The 23,877-nt window shown below is 41.1% G+C and overlaps 1 protein-coding gene across 2 annotated transcripts in view; it reads left to right on the top strand.

Moving 5' to 3' along the window:
- The window catches only part of DAAM1 (dishevelled associated activator of morphogenesis 1), a 179,173-nt gene that overhangs the window by 72,048 nt on the left and 83,248 nt on the right, over positions 1-23,877 (top strand). For both annotated transcript variants that reach the window (XM_082647226.1, XM_082647225.1), the window contains one exon: positions 12,903-12,992. In XM_082647226.1, the coding sequence (XP_082503352.1) occupies positions 12,903-12,992 (90 nt within the window). The remainder of the gene's footprint in view (positions 1-12,902; positions 12,993-23,877) is intronic.

The raw sequence follows: 23,877 nt of genomic DNA, 5'->3' as shown, positions 1-23,877 counted from the left end.
ATCCTGCAGAATATTTCACAGGAACAGCCATATTGGAACTGGTATCTCCTCACAGGTTCCCTCAGTTCTCTTGCCTTGTGAAACATCAGAATGTACAACTGCTTTTCCTGGGTGAGGTTTTAGGTGCAAAACCAGGTTTATGACAAGTATGATCATTATTTTAGAATGGTACTTGGAATCAGTTTCACAGACTGACCAGAGGAAAACTTTCCTTTCTAATATAGTACATCACTGTGAATTTATAGCTAGTTGGGAATAACAGGCAGTATGGACCCAAGTCTTCCTAAGCCTGAAATGTTACCAATTCCATTTACAGTGTTTCCTGATTAATCTGCCTTCTTTCAAATTCAGTGTTTAGTCTACCATTTATTTGGCCAATGGGTCTAATGTTCTGGGATAATTTGTTATACAGTGCTGTGCCTTCCAGGAAACATAAAATATTTTAAAGAAACTTATTGAGAAATTTATTAATGATCACCTTTTATGCAATTGAGGACTGTCAACAAAAGTTAACGTCTCAATGGGGAAGATAGTGATGGTGGATAATGAGAAGATTTGTATGTTCATAAATATAATAACTTAGTATGGGTCAGTTTTATTGTTATTAAGTCCTGAGGACACTCTCAACATTAGTAACCAGAATAGACTTTGAGAAATGAAGAAAGTAGGAATGAGAGGATTTAGTTGATGTATCAGAGTTAGATGAATTCACAGTCAAGGTAAGATGAATGTGCCAGATGAATTCCCTTGGGAACCTACATCAGTAATCTCTTCATTTTTCATTATGTTCTGAAGTCACTTTGGTATGAAAAGAGCTACAGGAATCAAAGTTAGTCTTATGATTTACCAGTGTTCAGATTTTGTTCTTTTACTAGCCATGTGAATTGGTACCCATCTTCTCAGGCTATCAACATAATTTCTTTTATTACTAGGGCTATTTTAAGCACTCTTTAATAATAAAATTTTTCCATTATCACCAGAATTGATGAAAAGTTTCAACACTTTTTATCTGTTTATTTTTAAAACTTGCCTTTTATACGAAGACCATGACTAAGAATAGAAAGTTTCTTGCAGGAGCTATTCAGTTCCTTGTCTCCAAGAAAGATGAAAAAATTGGGTAGCAGGAACATTTGATATTAACCTGATGGAAGAACCAAAAAACTGCTTGTAAGAAGTCATATTTTTAATCTGTTGTTCTTAATTGGAGTGTAAAGGATTGCTTGGTAATTAAGCAGAGGAAATCAGACTGTATAAAGACTTCAAAGATATATCTAGAATAGTCTCAAAATGTTCAGTTGTCTGGAAGCCAAAAATCATAGTCTAATGAAGGAATTGATATCAAAATTGTTCAATTTCCATGAGGTTAATTTTGTTTTTTCAATTGACAAACATATAAAAGTCAAAAGAGAAAATCCTGTTTATCTAAAGCACATAGTTAGTTGACAGAGAAGAAAAAAAATACTGAGTAGATATTCCCTTGACACTGTGGCATTTTTGGATAAATCAACTTGATGGGTTCATAGAAAAATGTTTGGAACAGTATGAAAACATGTAATACATCACAAAGGGAAGTGGGAGTGTAGATATGGGCTTAAATGTGTTCAGTGCTAAAATTCCTATGGGGTAGATGTGAACTACTGCCAATATACAGTCAATTTAAAGGTGACCCTAAAACAATCCTAAACCCAGAACTTTATAAACAAATTATTTAGGCCCTGAGAACACCTGATGATTTGCGAAACAGGGGATGTGGATATAGGTGGTTTCGCTTGCTTTTATCTATTGTACTTTTGAACAGAACTTTGTAATAAATCCAGGAATCAAGTAGGATTGGCAGTAGATCTTCAACCCAATGGACAGTATACACTTCTTTGTACTGGTTGAGGTCCTGTCTGCTTAGAGACAGTAAGATGGTCAAGATGGTTTTCAAAGTTTTCTTCAATCTTCTGATTCACAAAAACAAATCCAGGAACGCTTAAGATAAAAGCACAAAACCATTTTACTCCTTCTAGTCCTAAATTTATATCTTATCTCATCAAGACCATTCCAAATGTCCTTTTCTCCATTTACATTTTTTACTTCATGTTAGATAGTTTGTTATCAGTCCATTTATTTCTGGGTGCTTCTTAATTTAGATTAGGGACTGAAATGGGGGTGGGGACGCAGGGAGAGATGGAGGAAAGAAACATGAAACCTTTATTTATTTATTTATTTTTTTAGTACAAATACCGTAAAACCATCTCTGAACTGATAATGTTATTGAGAAAATGGTTATGAGTCCCCTTGGCCTTGATGATTTTCATTATTAGGAGTCCTAAAGAGACGCTGAGCGGTATGTATCTACTTAGCTTTTGGCTACAACTTAAAATCTGATTGTTTAACTTAATCCTCAGGCTACCATGTGCGAGTTACACAAAGTCAGCAAACTGCACTACTTGCCAACTCTTTACGTGTCCCCTTACAAACCAATATAGGTTTTAAAGACTGGGAGGATAATTTGATCTCCATAAGTAGTGCGGTTTAGGTAAGCTTTCAAGTGTAATTTTGAAAATGTGTTTCAGTAATGGCTAGTTTGTACAAATAACTGCACTTGAGAATATCTATTGATGCACTGGGAATCATTTAAACACCACTTGCTCTCACAAAACATATGTCACGTGGCCTGCGGGAGGTGAATGCCCAATACATGGATCGTATATTTCAGTTGTAAACTGTCCTCAACTCTTTTTTTATCTGCTGTGATTGGAATCCCCTATCCTCTACCTTCAATTCCCAGAATTCCTCTGGAATTTCAAACTGTTTCTTGATTCATGTTGTAGGAGCTCAGTACCAGCTACATCTTTTAGTTACGGCTTTCTGGCTCATAGATGAAGGAAAAAATATATATATATGTAATATATATAATATATAATATATATTTTTAAAAACGAGATTCCTAAAAAAGGAATTTTCCCCCTCTTGTCCAATTTTAAATGAATCTACTGGAAACATCCTACAGCTGCTAGATGTTTATTTCATTATACAATATAATATTTAAGAACTAAACTGAACCAAATGACTGGAAGCTCACTTAGAATATATGCATGGGTTGTTTTCAGAAAAGATGGGTATTTCTCAGATATAAAAGAGAAAGCAAGTCCTTTGCCATCTTTTAAACAATTGGTTTGAGTTTATTCACATATGGACACTCATTATGTTAAATCCACTGTGAACATGCCTCTTTGCATTCAGAGAGCAGAATGGTACAGGCATCCTATCTGGCTTTTTCACTATCAGGATCCCCAGAGCAGTACCTGACCCAGAATCAATGCTCAGTAAATGCTTGTGGCCTGGATGAGTAACTTACTACTGCAGGATTACACCTGAGATGCTCAGGATGTATTTGAGTGAATGTATGCATGTGTGTGTGCAGGAATTAATGACGGCTGAATCATCCAGCAGTTGGGTTCCTATTTTGAATTATTCTTGAAGTAGTCCTGATCGATTTGAGCTGATTGCTGCACTCTTCCTGCATCCCTACCCACCCATTGTCATTCTGTTTACTCATCTTCATTTGGTTGTCAGTTACTGTGTGAGCACCAGAGTGGCTGGCATGAAGGATAGCAGATTACAAGGCTAAGGGTGATAATGTCTAAGAAATATTTTCTGTCCTGAACAGTCTCTCCACCCTATATTACATGGTAAAATAAATAAATAGCTGCAGTGTGGGAAGAGACTCATTGTGCTAGATATCTTTTGACCCAATTAAAACTTAAAAGTGTCAGCTGAGCTGCCCAACAAGTCTCTGGAGGACTTGCTGAGCTGGTGGGGAGGGGTCTGGGCGATAGCAGTGCTGGTGTCACTGAGGGAGGGGGAACGTGTATGGAACTTGGCTTCGCAGTTGTCCACAGGGCCTTAGGGTGCCTCTCATCTGTCACTCTATAAGCTGATTCTGTGTCTCAGGAGACAAAGTCCCTCCATTCACTTAGGAAAACACTGCTTAGAAATTCTCTCAATTAAGCCTTGTCAACAGAAGTCGTATTAGATTATAAATATAAAAATTGGAAATTTGGGTGGTTGGATGGGTATTGGGAGATGATTTTAACGTATGTTTAGAACAGAGTTATTTATTTTAGATTACTGGAAAGCTGCTGGTGATGCAGACTAATTAAAAATTAAAGTTACTCTAATGAGTTTCTAGTTGAAATAATGCAAGGAAGCCAAATAAGAAGCCTACAGGTTTAGCAGCAGACTTTATCTAGCAAACTGGATAGTTTGCATTGCCTACTATTAAAAGTAGGAAAGGAAATAGTATAAAACAATTAACCATGGATAGTGAGGTACTAAAAATTATTTCTATTAGTCACCCTTTGCTTGTGGGATTTCTCACTTCTTTTTTTTAATATATCGAATGAAAACACTTCTATCAGACACAGAGAACCTTGTTGTATAGGTGGTGGTGAGTCACATTGTGGTATTTTGTGTAATGACTAAGAACGTTGGCAGAAATCGTACAGGCTGAAAACCTTCAAGGTTTGTTCTCTGTGTGTACACATCCCTTTTGGGACTTAACACTCTCCGTTGTTTTCCATTTATGTCTTTCCTGACTGGTTAGGAATAGGTAATAATTCACTGAATGCACCTCTGTTTAAACAAACAAAAGTCGTATCTAACTTTCAGGTTTCCAAACCACCTCTATGAAAATAAAATACTGTTCTCAGGGTCATCGTGGTTAAATTTTAAGAGCTGTGATGTCAATTCATGGCTCCTTGATGTGAAGGTCATTTGCTGTGGTAAGGCTGGATGTTCATAAATTTAATGATTTAGTACAGCTGAATAATACCTTTTCTCCATCCGTTTACAAAAGGGTAATTTTTTTGTTGCCACAGTGTCACCCTTCAGCCCTCCACGGCCTTGTCTGGCCTTTTCCCTGTGATGTGGTACTTCTCACCATGTCATGTGACTTCAGGCCTGTTCACTTGTCCCTCTGAGAGGGTTTGACTTATATCTGGTGGTGTTGAGTTGTGGGATGGGAGGCGAGGGTGGGCGAGGGAGAGGGCTAAATCCAGGGAAGGCACTGCTGGTGTTGGCTGTATATGAGGTGAACCCCAGGGGGTTGCTGCTTGCTGGGCATGTGGGAAACCTTTGGTGGGTGGGGTTAGGATGGGTGACTTGGGCCCGTTTGCTGTGGGTAAATACCTGGTGTATTTAATTTGAAGGAGAAAAGTTAGCCTTGTGTGAATAATAAAATGTTGAAAATTCTGTGAGCTCTATACAGTGAGCCAAATGGATGATTACCTTGTCAGGGACTGTTTCAAAACCAAAACCAAAACCAAACAAACAAAGCCAAAACAAGAAACCCAAACAACCCAAAACAGAAACACATACAAAACAATGGGTTGATTGGCAGGGTGACCCCAAGGACCTGTCTTAGCTTCTCCCTCTCCTCTTTTTTTTTTTTTTGATACGCGGGCCTCTCACTGTTGTGGCCTCTCCCGTTGCGGAGCACAGGCTCCGGACGCGCAGGCTCAGCAGCCATGGCTCCCGGGAGCAGCTGCTCCGCGGCATGTGGGATCTTCCCGGACCAGGGCACGAACCCGTGTCCCCTGCATCGGCAGGCGGACTCTCAACCACTGCGCCACCAGGGAAGCCCCCTCCTCATTTTTTTAATCTCCATTTCTCCCAGCGTTCATCATATGTCTTCCTACTTCTGTGTGAATATAGAGTTAGCTTAACTCATTAGAAATAGAAATCCTGAGTTCCTTTATTAGAGATTTCTCTTGTTAGCTGGAAACTCACTTGTTGTTGGCTTACTGAAATCTATTGACATGGTAGATTTTCAAAGAATAAATGCTTTAAATATTGGACTGAAGGTGTTATAAATAATCCCATATTTCAGTTTAGCTCACATCTCTGACAAGAGCTTTTCAACTCATTCAAGACCCTTATTGCATATTATCTCAAAATTCCTTCACTTGCTTTATTTAGCAAATCAATCCATTTCCTTAGATTTGTACTGTGCCAATTGTTTTCTGATTACATAGATTTCTCTATAGAGCTGCCTGCTTACTCTAGAGTGTAGGACTGGTGGGGTTTCTTTGTACAGAATCTTTTAGAAGTGGGGCTTGATAATATGCTTTGTTAGGGATGAAACCCAGAATTTTAGTTCCTGCAACTGGGCGTCCTTCAGAGTTTTTTCTTCTTAATAAAAAAATGTCTAATTATTACCTTTTCTCCAAGATATTATAACTATATGAAATAAATATTTTATAAAGTTATGAAAAACATAATTGATATCTTCCCCAAGAAGAAAAGCCTTTAGGGTTTTGTTCGTTGCTTTCAGTTTTTCAGAAACTTGAGCTTTCCGTGGAGAGGAGTGATGCTTGGTGCAGATGTTTCTTTTTCTTTCATTTGCTAAATCATTTTCCTTTAACTTTTAAATCTCTGTCCAAGAAAGAATAATATGAAAAAAAAAAATTCTTTGGCCGATGCAAGGAGCTAGGCCATCCCAGTCTGAGGTATAGTAGCAGGAACTAAATTTATGCTATTCATCTTTGCATTAATTGCCAATCCCCAAAACAATATCTAACATAGCTGGATTGCAAAAAGGAAAAAAATAAAAAGTAAGGTGAGAGGTAAAAAGTAAAAGTAAGGTGATCTAGAAGCAACCGGGATGGAGGTTGGGCTAACTACATTTGTTTGTTAATCTTAGTGAAAAACTTTGCTATTAACCCGCAGAGGAGCCAATACTCTTCTCTAGTCCACCACTCAGGAAAGACAAAAAACACTGAAAATGTTCTTCAGGACTTCAATCATTAATATTAACCTATCACCTAATTTAATGTTAAGGGACATTGGGGAAACATTGCCTATCTCTTGGCCTAAATGGAATGCATACTAATAGAATCTATGTAATTTCCAAGGAAAGGACAGGAATATTTCATGGAAGTGATCATGGTTTCAAACAAAAATTGTATCTGAAGTTGTCCCATTTCCAAGATTGAACTACTTACACTAAAGATCTCTGCTTTTTCCCTTTCCCTCCTCTTCATACATTTGTTTTCAATCAGTTTCTCTTCTAAAGCAATTCCTCGGTTTATCTAATGTTCAACCAGAATTTTCTTTCCTTACTGTGTACACAAGGCTCTATTTTCTCTACTCTGAATTCTTTGTTTTCCTGGGGCTCCAACAACCAGGCTTGATTTTTTTTTTTTTAGAACTTTATTGAGATATAATTTACAAGCCGTAGAATGGACCCATTGTAAGTATACGGTTCAGTGCATTTTTCTAAATTTATACAGTTTTGCAACCATCACCACAATCCAGTTCTAGAACAGTTCCATCACCTCATCTCCTCTTGTGTCCATTTGCAGTCTGTCTCTGCTCCTGCCTGTGGCCCCAAGCAACCACTGATCTTCTTTCTGTCTCTATAGATTGACTTTTTTTCCTTAAAAAATTCATGTAAAGAGATACTATCTGAGGTACAGTGATCCTAATTGTTTTGTTTTCCATGATTGCCTCTTTCAGTATTTGAGTTAATTATCAAAATGAAAAATTCTCTTGTAATATTACATTGAAGTAATTTCATAGCTTTGAAGAAACTAATGTGTAAGGTGATTTCAAATTAGTTTGTACTGTTATTTTTCCTCCTTGCATTAATTGTGCTTCCATTCCCCAACTTGCCCAGCAGTGTATCTAAATGAGTGCCAGTAGCTGGAAAAGAAAGAAGGCAAAAGCAATCTATCCATTTTGTAACCAGAGCATGACCCCAAGAGTGGTGTCTGTGAGATGGGGTGTAGCTTCAAACACAGAAGGTAAAACTAAAGCTAGCAGCTTCCATAAGAAACCATAGAGTATTTTTTTTGATCTGCAACTTGCAAAGATTTCTTGCAGAAGACAAAAAGCACTAACTCTAAAAGAAATAATAAGTTATATTTTATAAAAAAACACTTAGTGATCAAAATAGACTTAACAAAATGAAAAGACACAGGTGAGGCAAAATACTCTCAGTACATACCTCTGACAAAGGACATGTTTTGCAACAATAAGACAGACAACTCAGAAATGGGCAAAAGATTTGAGTAGATACCTCATAAAAGAATGCGTATGAATGGCACGTGAACTTGTGAAAAGGTATATTCAGCATCAGTTGTCATCAGGAAAATGCACATTAAAACTGCATTGAGATACCACTTCACATAAACTAGGGTGGCTAAAATTAGAAAGATGCAGCACCAAATGTTTGTGCGAATGTGGAGTAACTGGAACTGCCGTATATTGCTGGTGGGAGAGTACAATGGTACAAGCAGTTTCAGACGCATAAAGTGCAAAAACCACTTCAGTGTATACCTTTGCCGAACTTGAAAACTGTATACTTAGGAGTGTACATTTACTGTATGTACATCTTACTGCAAAAAAGAGAAAAGAATGGGTTTTAATCTTCGAAACTCATTGATCTTCGCTATGTCCCACAGTAATCCCCTCTCCCTCCTTCCCAGCTGCCCCAGCTTCCCTCACCTTACTTTTTTCTTTGCAATCCAGCTACGTCAGATATTGTTTTGGGGACTGGCAATTAATGCGAAAATGAACAGAACAAATTTCATTCCTGCCCCCTGGGGATGAGTCTAGAAAGGGAGTCATACATGCTGATCACATAACTGCAGCAATGTGATAAATGCCGTAAGGTTAGGAGAACAGAGAGGGGCTGCCCACCCCAGGAAAGTCAGGGTAGACTGCCTGGGGGGAATAGCAGATCCCTTGAAAAAGCTTAGATAAACAGGATTGATTCTTAGACATGGTGGGAAGGGCTCTCTGGGAAAAGGGAACAGCATGTGCAAAAGATTCAAAAATGGGCAACTTGTGATCCCACGTGCTGAAAGGTGGCTGCTGGTGGTGGAGGGGGGAGGGGAGGGGAGGGGGAGGTGACAGCCGGGGCAGCAAGGTGGGGCAAGTCAGCAAAGGCCATACCATGAAGGGCCCTACCTACCAGCTAAGGAATTTGGACTTTATCCTAAGGAGAGGAGCTGTCGAAGCCTTCTGTCCTCTTGTCTTCCTAACTAGAATCTGAATTCCATGAGATCCAGGTCTGTTATTCATCTTTGCATCCTTTGTAATGTCTGGACACGGTCCTGGAATGGGTAGGACATCGAGTAGGTGTTGATTGATCTCTAAGGCTGTGTGATAGTCTCTTAGAATCTTGCATGCTTGTTTCAGCCATATTATTAAAACGGAATGAGTCAGAGCAGAGACACTTTTGGAATGGAGAGATGGGGGTCTCATTACACTCTGGGCATTGTGCCTAGGCACTCCCAATTATTATTTAATCTGTGTCACTCTCCTTGCTCAGATCTACCAGTGACCTCTGATTGCTCTCAAGATAAAGACCAAAGCTCACAGTGGCCTGCAAGGTTGCTGTTCACTCACTGTCTGCAGTGCTTTTTACCTATTTAATTCCTATTCATTTCTCAGGTCTCCCTTCAGTTCACTCACAGCCTTCACCGCCCCACCTCTCCCCACAGTAAGTGGGTTCTCACAGCTCAGCTCCATGTGACCGTCCCTCGGACTGTGTGATTATTTGATTTCCCTTCTGCCACCTCGAGCACATGAGCTCTGTGATACCTTTCTACCTCCTGCATCTACAATGCCTAACATTTAGTAGACACTCAAAAAATGTTTTGGTTGCATGAATTTGGTTGCTTGAGAGAAGGCTATCAGATATATATTATTCTCATGTTTGAGGTGAAGAAATTGAAGTTCAAAGGTTAAGTCACCTGTTAAAGTTTACATAATCCATAAGAGCCAGACCTGGAACTCAGGGATGTCTGACAACAAAATCCTCCTCTTCGTGCGAACAGTCAGTCAGCAGGCCCAGCAGGCCGCGAGTGCAGCTCATGGATGCATTTGCCTATTAGCATCAGTGCCATGGCTCTACCCACCTGTTGAATGATCAATAGAATAATAGGCTAGTGGTTAAGAACATGGCTCTGGACCCAGAGAGTCTAGCCTCAAGTTCCTCCTCCACCATTTACTAGCTTTGTTACCTTGAGCAGGCTATTTAATCTCTCTGATTCAGCTTCCTGGAAAGTGGGGTAATATTACCCACTTTATAGGATTATTGTGAGGATAAACTAGATTAATCCATATAAAACGCTACTATTAAGCACACAGAAAGTGCTCAATAATTGTTAGCTATTACTATTATCACGACCCATGTATTCCTTCCCATTTTCTTACTATAATCCCAAATTATATCCAGAGGACCTATAGCAGTTTTTAATTTTTTTATTTTATGGACATTCTCTCCTTGCATGGAGCCATCTGCCCTAAGTCCTAGTTCAGCTGAGTCCTCTCAACTCAAACTTGGTCATTTCTGTGTCTCAGCAGAAGCAGGTTTCTAACAGCAAAATATGGGAATATTAATCCGCTTTGCTGTGAATTTCTAGGTTTTTAGGATTTACACATTTCTTCACACCTCTGTTCAGTGAGGAAAAACACAGTGCTGAAGTGTAGTAGAGGAAGCAGTATTAATAGCACTGTTCTCTCTCACAAATCACAGTCCTTTCCCCCAGATTAAGCACCGTATCATCAAGCTCTTTGAATAACTGACCTGACCCCCACTCCCAGAAAACCCTAATTGTTGGGAAGTGATTTATGTCACCATTTCCCCCCCATTCATTAATACGTGAGAGCTGGTGTAACTTACAGGAAATTAAAAAAGGAAGAAAGGAAGAAAAATAATTAGTTCACATATATAATGGTTGCACACCAAAATTTTAACGTTTTTAACATGTTCCCTTATAATGCAATTTTCTGTAAATATTTTTCATTCCTTCCCTGGTTTTCCATTGTTGAAATTCTTAACTAATTTCTTGTGGTTAGGGTGTAATAGTGTGTGGGTGTGTGTTTTAATGACTTAACTGTTTACCTTGCTCTTAAAAGAAAATAGCCCCTGATTTGTATTTAAATGATGAGAGAACTAACTGCAGTAAGGTTGCCCCTGCCTGTGCCAGGCATCGCTGCCTGCTGAGTTGATGTTGCAAATCTTCATCCAGCCCTGCCAGAGAAATGACACGCCCATCCTGGAGGTGAGGAAGCAGAGGCTTAATGAGATGAAGAATTTCCCCTGGCAGCCAGCATGTGTCAGACCTTGCGTGGCTAGGCTCTGGAGGTACAGGTGTTAACAGGATAGGGCATAAGGGATAACCAGAAGCAAGCCTGGTAAATTAAGTTGGGGTTATAAATAGAAGACCTCAAAAGACAGGCTGAGGGATATATAATTAATTTTGCAGGCAGTGTGGAACTAATGACATTTTGCACTTGCTCCCACCTGCTCAGTCCTCAACGCTAGGCGATCAGTGATGTAAGGAGCCTTCCAGGTGATTCTGTTGCTCACTCAAGTCTGAGAACCGCTGCTGTAATGTATCTGTGGCCATGCTGTGGGAAGGATGGAAAGGGCAAGGAGGAACAGTGGGAAGGCTGGTGCCAGAGCCAAAGGAGAGGTGATTAGGACATAAGTTTGGGTAGTTTCATCGGAAACAAAACAAAGGGAAAAACTGTGAGATTTTTCAAGGAAGAAATGATAGGACTTGATGACCCAGTGAAGGTAGGGGTATAAGATGGGAGGCCGTTGTTCACGAGCGGCAGAGCTGCAGATACACCCCAAAGGCATTATGCGCCTCAGATATTTGAACCTTATTATTGTGCCTTAATTTATAGCAATTTAAAATATGTCTCACACCCATCAATCTGCTGCCCTTAACTAGATTTAACTTTCCCTATAGGGATAAAAATGTACCAGACGCTCAATACCAATAATAATGTTGACCATGGACTGAGTTATCAAATGCCAAGAACTATTCTCTATGCACTTTACAGTCATTATCCCATTGTTGTTCATTAGTTATGGATGCTCATAAATTGCTTTCTGTTAGTGTCCAATCTAAGCTGCACACCACTATAATATTAATGTTCCAGACCCTGATCTGAGAGGCTGAGTCTGGGCTCTGGAGTCAGGTGGCTCCAGGCCGAAACCTCAGCCCCATCATTTACCAGGTGTGTGGTCTTTGAAGAGTTTACTTACCCAACCTTCTGCCGTAATTTCCCCCAGCTGTATTACAACAGGTATTATTACTACAACGAGGATGTAATCATGAGTGGAATTCTTAGGGTTGTTGTGAGAGCTTAAATGAGAAAATGCCTGCACAAGGCTTGACACTTAAAGTACTTAATAAATATTGATGATGCTTTTGGTGATGCTTATGGGGATGCAGCTGTCACTCCCTTGCTCAGAACCTTCAGTGGCTCTTCTTGGTCAAGAAAATAAGCTCCTTAATCTGGCATTTAAGATTTTCCACCAACAAGTCACTCCTTACCTCTCAAACCTTTCACCTGATGATTCTTTGCATAAACCCAGTGCTTCAGCTAAGCTGATCAGTGTCCCCCGCAAACACTCCAATCCATTACCACATCCCAGCCTTTGGTTCTGTTCCTCCACCCCTCTCATCATGTCCCTCAGGGCCCATCCCGCTAGTCACCGTTTGTGGAGCCATCCTTACCAAACCCTCGTCTGCAATACGATTAAATCCTTCCAAGCTCTGGAGCTTTAAAGGCCTTTAATGCTCGATGGACCCTCTGCTGCAGTACAAGGTGGCCCAGAACATTCTGCCCATGTTCAGCCGCCTTTTCCTACCCTTCAGTAAATGTAGGGCTGTGCCTGTCCCTCTTACTGTGCTTGGTGCCTAGCCCCAGGCCAAGGACCTGCTTTCTTAGTGCTGGTAACATACACCTATACTTAGCTTCTTGGTTTTTCCCAAGTTCATTTAAATATGTGTTGGTGTTGTTTTCTCACCCTGATAATGCTGATAACTTCCCTTATAGGAATAACATTTAATCTGTGAAATAATTATTATTATTTTTCTTCTCAGGATGAACTTGACCTCACAGACAAACACAGGGAAGCCATGTTTGCACTTCCAGCAGAGAAAAAATGGCAAATATACTGTAGCAAGAAAAAGGTAAGCTATTCATTATGATTATGATTATGGTTAACTGGAAAATGATCATTTTGGATGCCCTTTGCTCTCCCATTTCATCACCAGAATTCAGGAAGCTCTTTATAAGGTAAAAACCAGATTGAATGTGTCCTGTTGTGGCCTCGGTGCTACATGCAGTAAAGGGCCAGCTCCTTGGATGTTGTTTTTATCAACACTTCATTGCACCCCGCACCTCACACCATTATTCATAACGCTGTGTAAATGAGACCCAAAATAACATCAGCTTACAGAAGACTGAAGTGTTTTTCCCTTGTCCTTTACATGAAAGTTTGTGTGTAGGTAGGTGAGAACTAACACTGTGGTTTCACAATAGTGGTTTCACAATTGTGGTTTTCACAGCCCTCTGTGACTCCCTTCTAACAACTTTCCATTTCGCCATCTCTAAGGTGTGGCCTGTCCTCGTGCTGTGGGGTGGCTCTCCAGCCATTTCACATTCCAGACTAGGGCTGGAGGAAAGGGGGAGGCACAGGCTCCCCACGCCCCCACTCTCAGGGCCACATCCGGGAGTTACAGACCTGAATTCCCCTCACATCGCACTGTTAGCTACATGGCCACACTTCCTTGCCAGGAATGCAGTCTTATTCTGGGCAGTCATCCACACATGAAAGCAGGGGGTTCTAGTACCTTTGGAGGAGGAGAGAAAGGGTATCGGGGGCAGCAAAAAAACCGAACTATTCCCTAGCCTAGCACTAGGCATCACCCTATGGACTGTATCTCCTTCAGTAAAGCTCACTCTGCCATCTTTTAAACCCCTGTGGCAAATTCTTAGACTGTTCTCTCACCCATTTTTGGAACCAGTGCTGTTCATGGCCACCTTTTGCCACTTTTCCTTCTGTTCTAGGAGAGACTTAAATCAAGACGGGGAAGTGGGAAAGGCAGGGCTAGCACCTAAGAAAAATGTTACCTGTCCAACAGGAGTGGGCACTCAATTACTAACCTCTGGAAGCAGGGAAACAGGAACAAAATATAACAATCCAGTATCTTGTCAAAACACGGTGTCAGCCAGGGAAACCTTTTCTTAGGGGACTAGGATGCATTTGGGGACCTCCATTTACCCCCCTGGCTGCCCCCCACCCTTTGCCGCCTTGTGTAATTGGCATGCCCCCCGCCCAGGAGCATCTCTCCAGCAGTAAGCCTGTGTGTGCCCCTTTCTCGCCAGGCTTTATAACCTTTGTAACGCCAGCATCTGATACTTGGAAGCAAAGGTAGGATGAATGAACCACTGAATTGTCATGAGTGTTATACTGGACTCTCAAACAATCTAAAGCACATTTAATTTTCCACCTGAGCCATTGTAATTGATAAAACCATGTGTGGGGTTTGTTTCCCCGGGCCTTGCTGAGAGACGTGTCCAGCTGTAGCCTTTCAAGATGATTTCTGAGCCATTATCAGATCAGATCAGTTGGAGCATAAGGGTTCCTAACCCCGTGGTAACCAGTAAGATGTGTTTGTGAATGAGTATATCCTCTTCTCCTCTTTCTCTCTGTGCACATCTTACCACCTAGAAAACCTCTCTTCTGTGGAACTGATGGTCAGTGGCTCAGGAAACAGATTTTAAAATGAAAGAATTTTAAAATGCAAATTAAAATGTGTCATGTCCTGTTCTGAAAGTGATGGTAGTGTATGGTCTTGAAAACAAGAGAACTTCTCCTGCAGCTGTCTTCAAGACCTGGCCCCTAGAACTGAGAAAGAAAAGTCCTTACGTGCCTGAGTACACACAGGACATTGTCTATTTTGGCTCATCCGAGCGCAGATTTTTTTCTCAAAATTAGGAAACAACATGAAGCGGGGATTGAGAATATGCACTAGAGGAAAGGAAAGGGCAGGAAAATGGGAGCAGCTTACTGAAGGGAAAGTTTTCTTCTTTCCCAGATTTTATTACACCCTTGACGGCAATTGAAAGTTAATCATGGAAACTACTGCCCCTTAGATTAGAAAAGGCAAACCCTGGAGGATAGTAATGACCTCGGGCTCACAGCTGCTGCTCATTTTTCAATTTCCAGGCCTATCAAATCCCCTTGCAAACCTTGTCTCCTGTGTGCGTGGCGGGTTGGCTTTTTGTAGGAGCATGGATATGGTTGTGGCCACTGGCCTCAAATTCCCATTTCCTGATGGATGGGCTCTTCCTGCGAGTACCTGGCCGGATTGCACAGATCTTTGGAAATGCAGTTCTCCTGCTAGCTTCATTCCAGCAGCTTGGATTCCTTTTATGACTTAGCAGTGGTGTGGCTGAGTGGGAAAGCCATCTTAACTCTTTGGTGAATCCCATGGGTTTATAGATCTGCCTCACATTAAAATGGCTTGACTAAGGATTTTCTTGATGAGAGCTTCTCAGACTGTTAAAACTATGCTGTGCCTTTGGTCTGAAACTGACCTTTTGGGGCCCCGTAATAAATCGGGAAACGGCACAATGAATAAGAGAACACACAACCCTCAGCACGAAAAGGGCACGATGTTTGCCTCTCTTCCGAGAAGGTGATCCCCTTCAGGACAGGTTGCCCATTCTCCGAAGGAAACCCGTGGTGGCCGTCCTTAACGCCGAGAACAGATTGTTTTCCTTGGACCATCTCTTGAGTAACCTTTTCAAATCAGACATGTCACCAGCAAGCCTGACCACATCTATTTCTCAGGCCGAGGCGAGGGAAAGCTACACCCCTATGGCTCCTTCAGACTTTCCATCTTTCAAGATTAGAACCCAAGGCATCGGAGATGTTCTCACACATAGTGAAGCCATAGAGTAAGGGCCCACGAACGCCAACAGAAACAGAGTTGGTGAAAAGCAGGCTTTCTGTGTAAAAGTGCACAGCAGTTGTGGAGACAAACGGGGCTGGGAACTGAAGATGGGGCCAGGCCTTCCTTGGCCAAGTGGCTCTTTTCCATCCAGTAGAGACTTGAGTCCCAGCAGTGGCTATCTGCTTATCAAGCTCTGTGTTCATTTCTCAAACGGCTCTATCTGAGTCCTCTGGTTGAAAACCCATTTCCAGAGCCAAAATGAAAACTGCAAAAGTGTTTCTGGGGCTAAAAGAATTGGAAAGAAATTAATTGGAATTTTGCCTAATTGAGTAATCCGGGGGAGAGCAGGAGATGGATGTCGCAGCCTTGAAAGTCCAAACAAATCTGTAAAAATGACTGAGCCGGTTGGTCAGCCGTGGTTCGTCCTACGCCGCCATCCACTGTCAGTTTTTTCAACTTTTACGAAAGGTCCAAAAAAAGTTTCTCTTGGTGGGGCTGGGGGTATTTTCAAATAGGAAATGTTTGTGGTTCTTATCTTTAAAGGTAATTCCCTTTTTAGTTCTAATCACAACATGCTCTTTTGTTTAAGTGAGGTTTTTCCCAGTCTTCAGCCAGAAACTGCATCTGTTAACAATCTTTTGGATTTTAAACTGAAGCCTTTTAAACAATGAACCATCTGACCACGAAAGGCATCTGGCCATGCTGTATTTGCTTATTGTTAACATGATTTTTAAACCCTGGGAAAAGTAAGGAGTAGGTCTTCAGAGAGGAGAAACTAAGATAGCGTACGAGCTATACTATGGCAACAGCAATCTTATCAGTACAGGCAGAAAGCTTCTTTAATCACACTTCTTCACAGGAGCAGTTGCAATAGTTGTGTCACTTAACCAGTCCTTGTAAGTGTCCAGAAAATACTTGTTCCCCCTCCATGAGCTTCAGAGTTCACAAAGTCAGTGAATGGGGTTAGGAGCTGTTAGCTGTAGTAACATCAGATATTTGAGGCAAAGATCAGAATTTGATGACTGTACCTAATTTTTCTTCCTTCCATTTCTGATCCCTAAGCCAAGGCTTAAGTAAATGGCTCTAGATTCTCCATATTACATTTCTATATCTTTATATATATACATATACATATATATATATATATATATATATATTTGGTTGCATCAGGTCTAGTTGTGGCTCACAGGCTCCTTAGTTGCAGCATGTGGGCTCCTTAGTTGCAGCAGGTGGGCTCCTTAGTTGTGGCCTGTGAACTCTTAGTTGTGGCATACATGTGGGATCTAGTTCCCAGACCAGCAATCGAACCCGGGTCCCCTGCATTGGGAGCACGGAGTCTTAACCACTGTGCCACCAGGGAAGTCCCCATTTCTGTATCTTTTGAGGTCTGCTTTGGAGAAGGTGAGTTTTTACTCTACTGCTGAGTTTGACTCTAGTTTAATTAAATCACTCTAGAATCTTGTCTAACCTGGCTGCAGTTGAGCCGTTAAGCTTTGTGGGAAGTGCTGATCTGGTGATAGGCATGTTCTGAAGACATCTAGGAAAAGTGGCTGAAAATTCTCCTGATACCTTTCATTCACTCCCTTTATTTGGTTTGCATATCCTAATTGGATCACCTCCCCACTCCTCTCCACAAGAAGGAATTCTCCTTCACCACAAACACAAAAAGATGTATGGTGAATGGTCATCAGGATCTTTTAGATCCTGGAGAGTCGAGGCCCTCCTGTGTTGGGAGCATGGGGAGGAAGTGGTTTGATCAAAACAGGGATTTAAAGGAACATATGCTAAAGTAGAGGAATTAGAGACAAAAGGAACCATCGGTCTACACGACTGTCAAACAAACCAGCTGGACAACAAGGAAGTGGGATGTTGATACATTAATCCTCTGGTTGTTCAGAGTCTCCTAACGGGAAAGGAAGAGGGAGGAGAAGTTAGGTCTCCTCTTCCTTTGTTACTGTAGTTGTTTGAATATGCAGTAGAGTGAGCGTTAGGTTTTCAGGTGCCCACTTTGATAGATGTCGAGATTTGGGAGAGGGAGCCAGTAAAAAGGGAGGAAACTAGATATCCTTAACTGTATTTCTAGACTTCTTTAGAAGTACCTAGTTTGGTCTCCTGTCATTGAGTTTTCACCCTGATAATGGATTCCAGTTGGCCTTTGTGCTCCTAAGTGCTAAGGGGTTACAGAATGTGGCAGACATAAAAAAGATTAGAGATGAGATCGGTCTGTCTTTCCCCTTCTACTTCTCTGAAGAACAGATGAGGGAAGCACAGTAGCTGGAGGATAATGGGTATTTCCAGGCTCTGAAACTCGCTGCCTTGTCTGCATGTTCCCTGGCTGTGAGAGATGAGGATGTCTGTTTAATCCCAGATTGAAGCAGTAAAAAAACAACAAGCTTTACGGATCTGGTGCTTCAGTCAATGAAGCAATGCAGTTGGTAAAGGACTAGTTGGTGTGTGATTCACCCCGATGTGTACTGAGTACCTTCTCTGGGGCGGATTATTGGCTAGATTCTGAGGATGATTAAACAAGTAAGTCAAATTTCCTGGAGTGGATGGTCCAGGTAGAGGAAGCAGATAAAATCAAATAACTGACAGGTCTTGCCATGAGCTCCATACTAGGGTAAGCAGACAGGCTCTGGGGCACAGAGGAAGGAGCCTCCAAGCTTTGGGGGGGTGTGTGTGTGTTGGAGACAGCAGTTCGTTCCTTCACCACTTTGACCCCTCCCAGGGTTATGCCAGCGAGGGACCTGTTGCTGTCGTCATGCTTTCATCCCATCATCTAGAAATGGGCTCCTTTTCCAGCAGCTGAGCTATGTTCACATACGCTGTACACTTTCCCTCTTGATTTGTACTTTGTTCTTTTTCCTTTTTGCCAATGCTTAAAAGGTCAAGTTTAGACTGTTGGGTAATCTGATCTTTACTAAACACAACTTCTAGGGCTTGTTAGGAAATCTGTAGAGAGGCTTAAACTTTTGAAACATGAAGACACTGAGGGGAAGACTGAAATAACTGAGGTTTGTTCAGCCCAGAGAAGAGAAGTCAGGTGAAAACACCAACTCAGTCTGTTCACTGGGTGTGCGTACCCCAGTGAAACTGTGGTATCTGTCAAAATATTGCCAATTCCAGTGGTAAAGAGCAGCTGCCTCAAGCCCTCCCAATAAAAAACTGTCCTGAAAATCTGACCTTTCCCCCAAGGGCCCACCAGTCTTCCTTCATGATTCAGGGACTCAACGGTTAACTCCCGGCATGACAAGCAGGGGACGCCAGGACCCTGTTCCCATATTGCATCATTAGTTCTGATTCATTGATGCCCATGTTACACTGTTGATAAATATTTTGAACATTGGCTTAAGTATGAGATGCTGATGGACCTAAAGATGGTGGCCAAAACCATTTGATAATATGTACCAGAGCCTGAAACATGCGTCTTCCAGGACTCGATCCCATGGAAATGATAAAAGATGCAGGCAAAGAACTATATGTGAGGTGCTCTTTGCAGTGTTGTCTGTGAAAGCCAGTGATGGTGAACAATTTAAAGGGGGATGGTTGTATTATCGTACACAACCGTAACAGTATCTTGCTCCCACTGAAAAGTCATGCTTTCAAAGAAATTTTGATGACATGGGAAACTGCTCAGCCTGTAATGATAAGGTTTAGAAAAAGATGTAAAACTGTATAATCAGTACGATCAAAAGTTTGCAAAGAGTAGATATAGACGTAGGCAGAGAAACCATTGTTTGGTGGGATGGTGGGTGGTTTACATTTTTTTCTTTATACAAATATTTCCCAAATTTTCCACAGTGCATTGTTCTCCATCCTACCTTGGGATAAGGTTGTTTTGGTTTTTTTCTGATTACAAAAATAAAATTGCTCTTTAAAAAAAAAAGCGTAGAGTATATTTTATATCTGTCAGTTTCAGTCAGAAAAGCAGGACTACTGGGGGAAACACACACACAAAGCAAAGAGATTAACCCTTGTATAATCATTGCAAGCTAGCTAAGCACTCCCCCTAAAGCTGCTGTCTTTGCTTCATGTCCCTGGAGTAGGCAGTTGGGAAGGAGGGTGGATGTAAAGTGGGGATGGAGCAAGGACAGGCTGGAGCCCACAGGGACAGACTGAAGCCTGTGGTAGTTCTCACTGCCTGTCCCAGGACTACAAAATGCCTGCTGCTTCATTGCCACCCTCCACGTCTCCCTTGAATTTCTCTTGTGGCTCACCCTACGCAGAAAGATACAAGAAGGGATGTAGGCAAGTTGGTTCAGCCTAGCCTACTTGAACATTACAAAGCCACCACGTATTGCTCTTTGAAATTAGGAGGAAAAATAAATATTATTTAAAATGCAACCAGTGCTTGTGCTGTAGAGACAACCCTAGCATTTTTTTTTTTCTTTAGCTCAGGGGCCCTTTACTTTCTCTATTTACTCTTCCCTGGGAGGATTAAAACAAAGGTGAATCTGCAAACCACCCAGAGTTTTTGAATACCATTGATCTCTTTAAGCAGTAACTGTGAAAACTTGGTGATTCTTGGACCTGATGAGATGGCCTCAGCTTTCTGCCCAGAAATCCACTAAAGGCATGTTTCTCATGGCGCTTTCCGCGCTAAGTAGCATGATCTCATAGCCAGTGACCCATTTTCTGTCTTTATTTTCTTTTTGTTACAAAAGCCAGTGCTATCAAAATGAGCACCAGATTTTAGAAGTGGAGTACAAAATTTGAGGGTTCTCTGCCTCTGGCAGCCCTTAAACCAAAGTTGTACCCCAATAAAGGGCAGTTGGGGGCTTCCCTGGTGGCGCAGTGGTTAAGAATCTGCCTGCCAATGCAGGGGTCACGGGTTCAAGCCCTGGTCCGGGAAGACCCCGCATGCTGCAGAGCAGCTAAGACCGTGAGCCACAACTACTGAGCCTGTGCTCTAGAGCCCATGCTCCACAACAAGAGAAGCCACTGCAATAAGAAGCCCACGCACCGCAACAAAGAGTAGCCCCCACTCGCCGCAACTAGAGAAAGCCCGCGTGCAGCAACGAAGACCCAATGCAGCCAAAGATAAATAAGTAAAATAAATTTACTTTTTAGAAAAAGGGAGCAGTTGGTTCATGAATATTTATTTGCCTCCTCTTCCTATAATCCCTTTGTTTAATAATACCAGTTTGGGGGCATTTTTTCCTCCCAGTGTTACCAATTCTATCATTCCAGCTGTGCCTACTGCCACCCCTGCCATGGAGTGTCCAGGTGGTCGTGAACTCACAGTTTGTGTTTTCATTAATGTTGACTCAGCTTCATTAATGAAGAAGCAGTGAGCAAACTTGCCCGTAGAATGAACCAAAACATATCTACCTTTCTTCTTTGGTGCTTGGTGAAGTGAGCAGACATCTTCTGGATTCTTCTGTTGGGGTGTTATACTCTGGTTCTGTAGAGTTCTCTGTTTTTCAGGCTTGAGATACTGCCAGTGAGAGAGCCTCCCCTTGGGGTGGATTGTCTCCAAATGTCTTTCCATTAATGGATCTGCCTGCAGGTTTCCTAAATTATGTTTGTCCTTCACAGTTGTTCTAAAGTGTAGCGTAATGTGTCTGACACTATTTTTTCTGAGATAAATAGGAGCCGAGTAATAGCTATGAGAAAGACTTTGCATCGTCAAAGGCCATCCAAAGGGTAAGCTGAGAAGGCAGGATACCCCATTGATTCTCTAGCTGTGTGACCTGGGATGTATTTCTTAACCCCTCTCATTTCTCTCTTCTCGTCTGTACAATGAGGTCAATTTCGTAAGCTTGTTGTGAAAACTGAGAAAATATAATTTTGAAGTTGTCAGAGAACTTGGGACATGTCAATGTTAGCTGTGATCACTGGCAATGTCAGTGATGGTGACAATAAATGAAACAGTGGTATGGACTGACTTTCTGCTTGTTCACACTCATGCTAGCCTGAGATTCAGCTCCATATTGGTAAATAATGATACCTGGTTTTCTCAGAACAGTAGTAAAAGCACCTCTCCCTTAGTTGTTCACAGGACATTTCAGAGGTGGAAATAGTAAGGTGGGAGGATACATTGTGTCGAATAAGGGAAGAAACCAAGAAAGTCTTTATTGTGAGCATCAGAAGTTGGTAAAAAGGGGCCCCATTTAATTCAACAGTTTCTAGGGCAATGGTAGTCAACGGCAGTCCCTTAACTTCTGGGTAGAGCTCTGAATCTGATTTCAGGAGCACCCTTAATTTACGTCTTGGACGATGGAGGGCAAGAGGAAGTCAGACTCCAGTCCACTTCTTTCTTCCTTTCACCCACATGCCACCGCATCACTCAGTCCCCGCTTCCCACGGCAGCCCGTGGAGATGCTCACTTCATTGGGTTTGCAAACAACATTACAATTCCTTCTTTGTGGCCTAGGAAACGTAAGTGGTTGATAAATATCTTCGGTTTTCAAAATAAGACAATTAAAGAATATTTTTAGACCAACACCAAGAGGTTCCATTAAACAAGTCAATTTTCACAAATGAGTGACTTACTAGGTCAAAATGAACCGGGTTTACAGGTTCCCTTCTCAGCAACAAAACTTGTTCAGAGTTGCAGCATTGTAATCCAATAGTGCATTCTAGCTGTATGATTTCTGAAACTAAGCTAAAAAAATGTCAGTGTTGAGGAAATAGTAAAAGAACGTTTCAGCACAGTTGCAGATACTGTTATTGTTAGGAGTCTTTTTATTGAAGTATAGTTGATGTACGATACTACAGAAGTTACAGGTGTACAATATAGTGATACAAAATTTTTAAAGATTATACTCCATTTATAGTTATTATAAAATATTGGCTATATTCCCTGTGTTGCACAATATATCCTTGTAGCTTATTTTATACCTAGTAGTTTGTACCTCTTACTCCCCTGCCCCATCTGTCCCCTCTCCCCACTGGTAACCACTAATTTGTTCTCTTTATCTGTGAGTCTGCTGCTTTTTTGTTATATTCACTAGTTTGTTGTATTTTTTAGATTCCATGTATAAGTGATATCATACAGTATTTGTCTTCTCTGTCTGACTTATTTCACTTAGCATAATGCCCTCCAAGTCCATTCATTTTGCTGCAAATGGCAAAATTTCATTCTTTTTTATGGCTGAGTAGTATTCCATTGTGTATATGTACCACATCTTCTTTATCCATTCATCTGTCGAAGGACACTTGGGTTGCTTCCATATCTTAGCAATTGTAAATAATGTGACTATGAACATTGGGATGCAAGTATCTTTTCAAATTAGTGTTTTTGGATTTTTTGGATATATACCCAGGAGTGGAATTGCTGGGTCATATGTTAGTTCTTTTTTTAGTTTTTTGAGAAGCCTCCATGCTGTTTTTCACAGTGGCTGCTATTGTTAGGAGTCTTAAACCTAATTACCAGAGTGGACATTCTGGGTTCCAATAAACTGGCATTCTCTAAAATTTCTAAAAAAGAAAACTAACAAACTTCTGATAACTTTCTACTCAATCATGCAATAAACTAGTATATCCTGGTTGATTACTTTTTCTGTGTGTGGAGTTTTTATGTACACAAAAAAGTACAGAATGTAAGAAACACCCACATTTAACAAATGCTAACATTTTATCATACTCACCATGGATTTTTAAGAAATAAAACATTATAAATATAGTTGAAGCCGAAAGGTGACCTCTATTCTGAAAGTGATATGTGTTTTTTTTCTTTATCCATATATGTATTATCTTACTCTGAATGTGTATATTCATAGACAATATATGGTATCTCTTCATTTTAACTACGATATAATGTTCCATTATATGAACATGCCACAGTTTAATTATTTTTATCCCCCCTTTCCAAGTTTTCATTATTTTAAAAAAATTGCAGTGAACATCCTTGTGTATGTGTTCAAGAATTTCTCTAGGATAGGCACCTAGACATGTAATTACTGGGTCATTTGGTTTGAACATTTTTACCTTTAATTGCTCTCCAAAGCAATTGTTGTAATAGCTTATACCTGCAGTGAATTAGTTGCCAACCATCTGAGGGCTTGGTATTGTCTGAGGGGATGGAACTAGTGTCTGGTTGCCCTGATCAATCATTTTATGTAAGTTTGAATGTTTCAGGTACAGGACACTGTCATTAAAGTTCTTCAGT

This window comes from Grampus griseus (genome assembly GCF_964374135.1).
Source record: "Grampus griseus genome assembly, chromosome: 2".
NCBI classification, from domain to species: Eukaryota; Metazoa; Chordata; class Mammalia; order Artiodactyla; family Delphinidae; genus Grampus; species Grampus griseus.
Note: the sequence above shows the minus strand (reverse complement) of the source record. Positions and strands in the feature narration are given on the sequence as shown.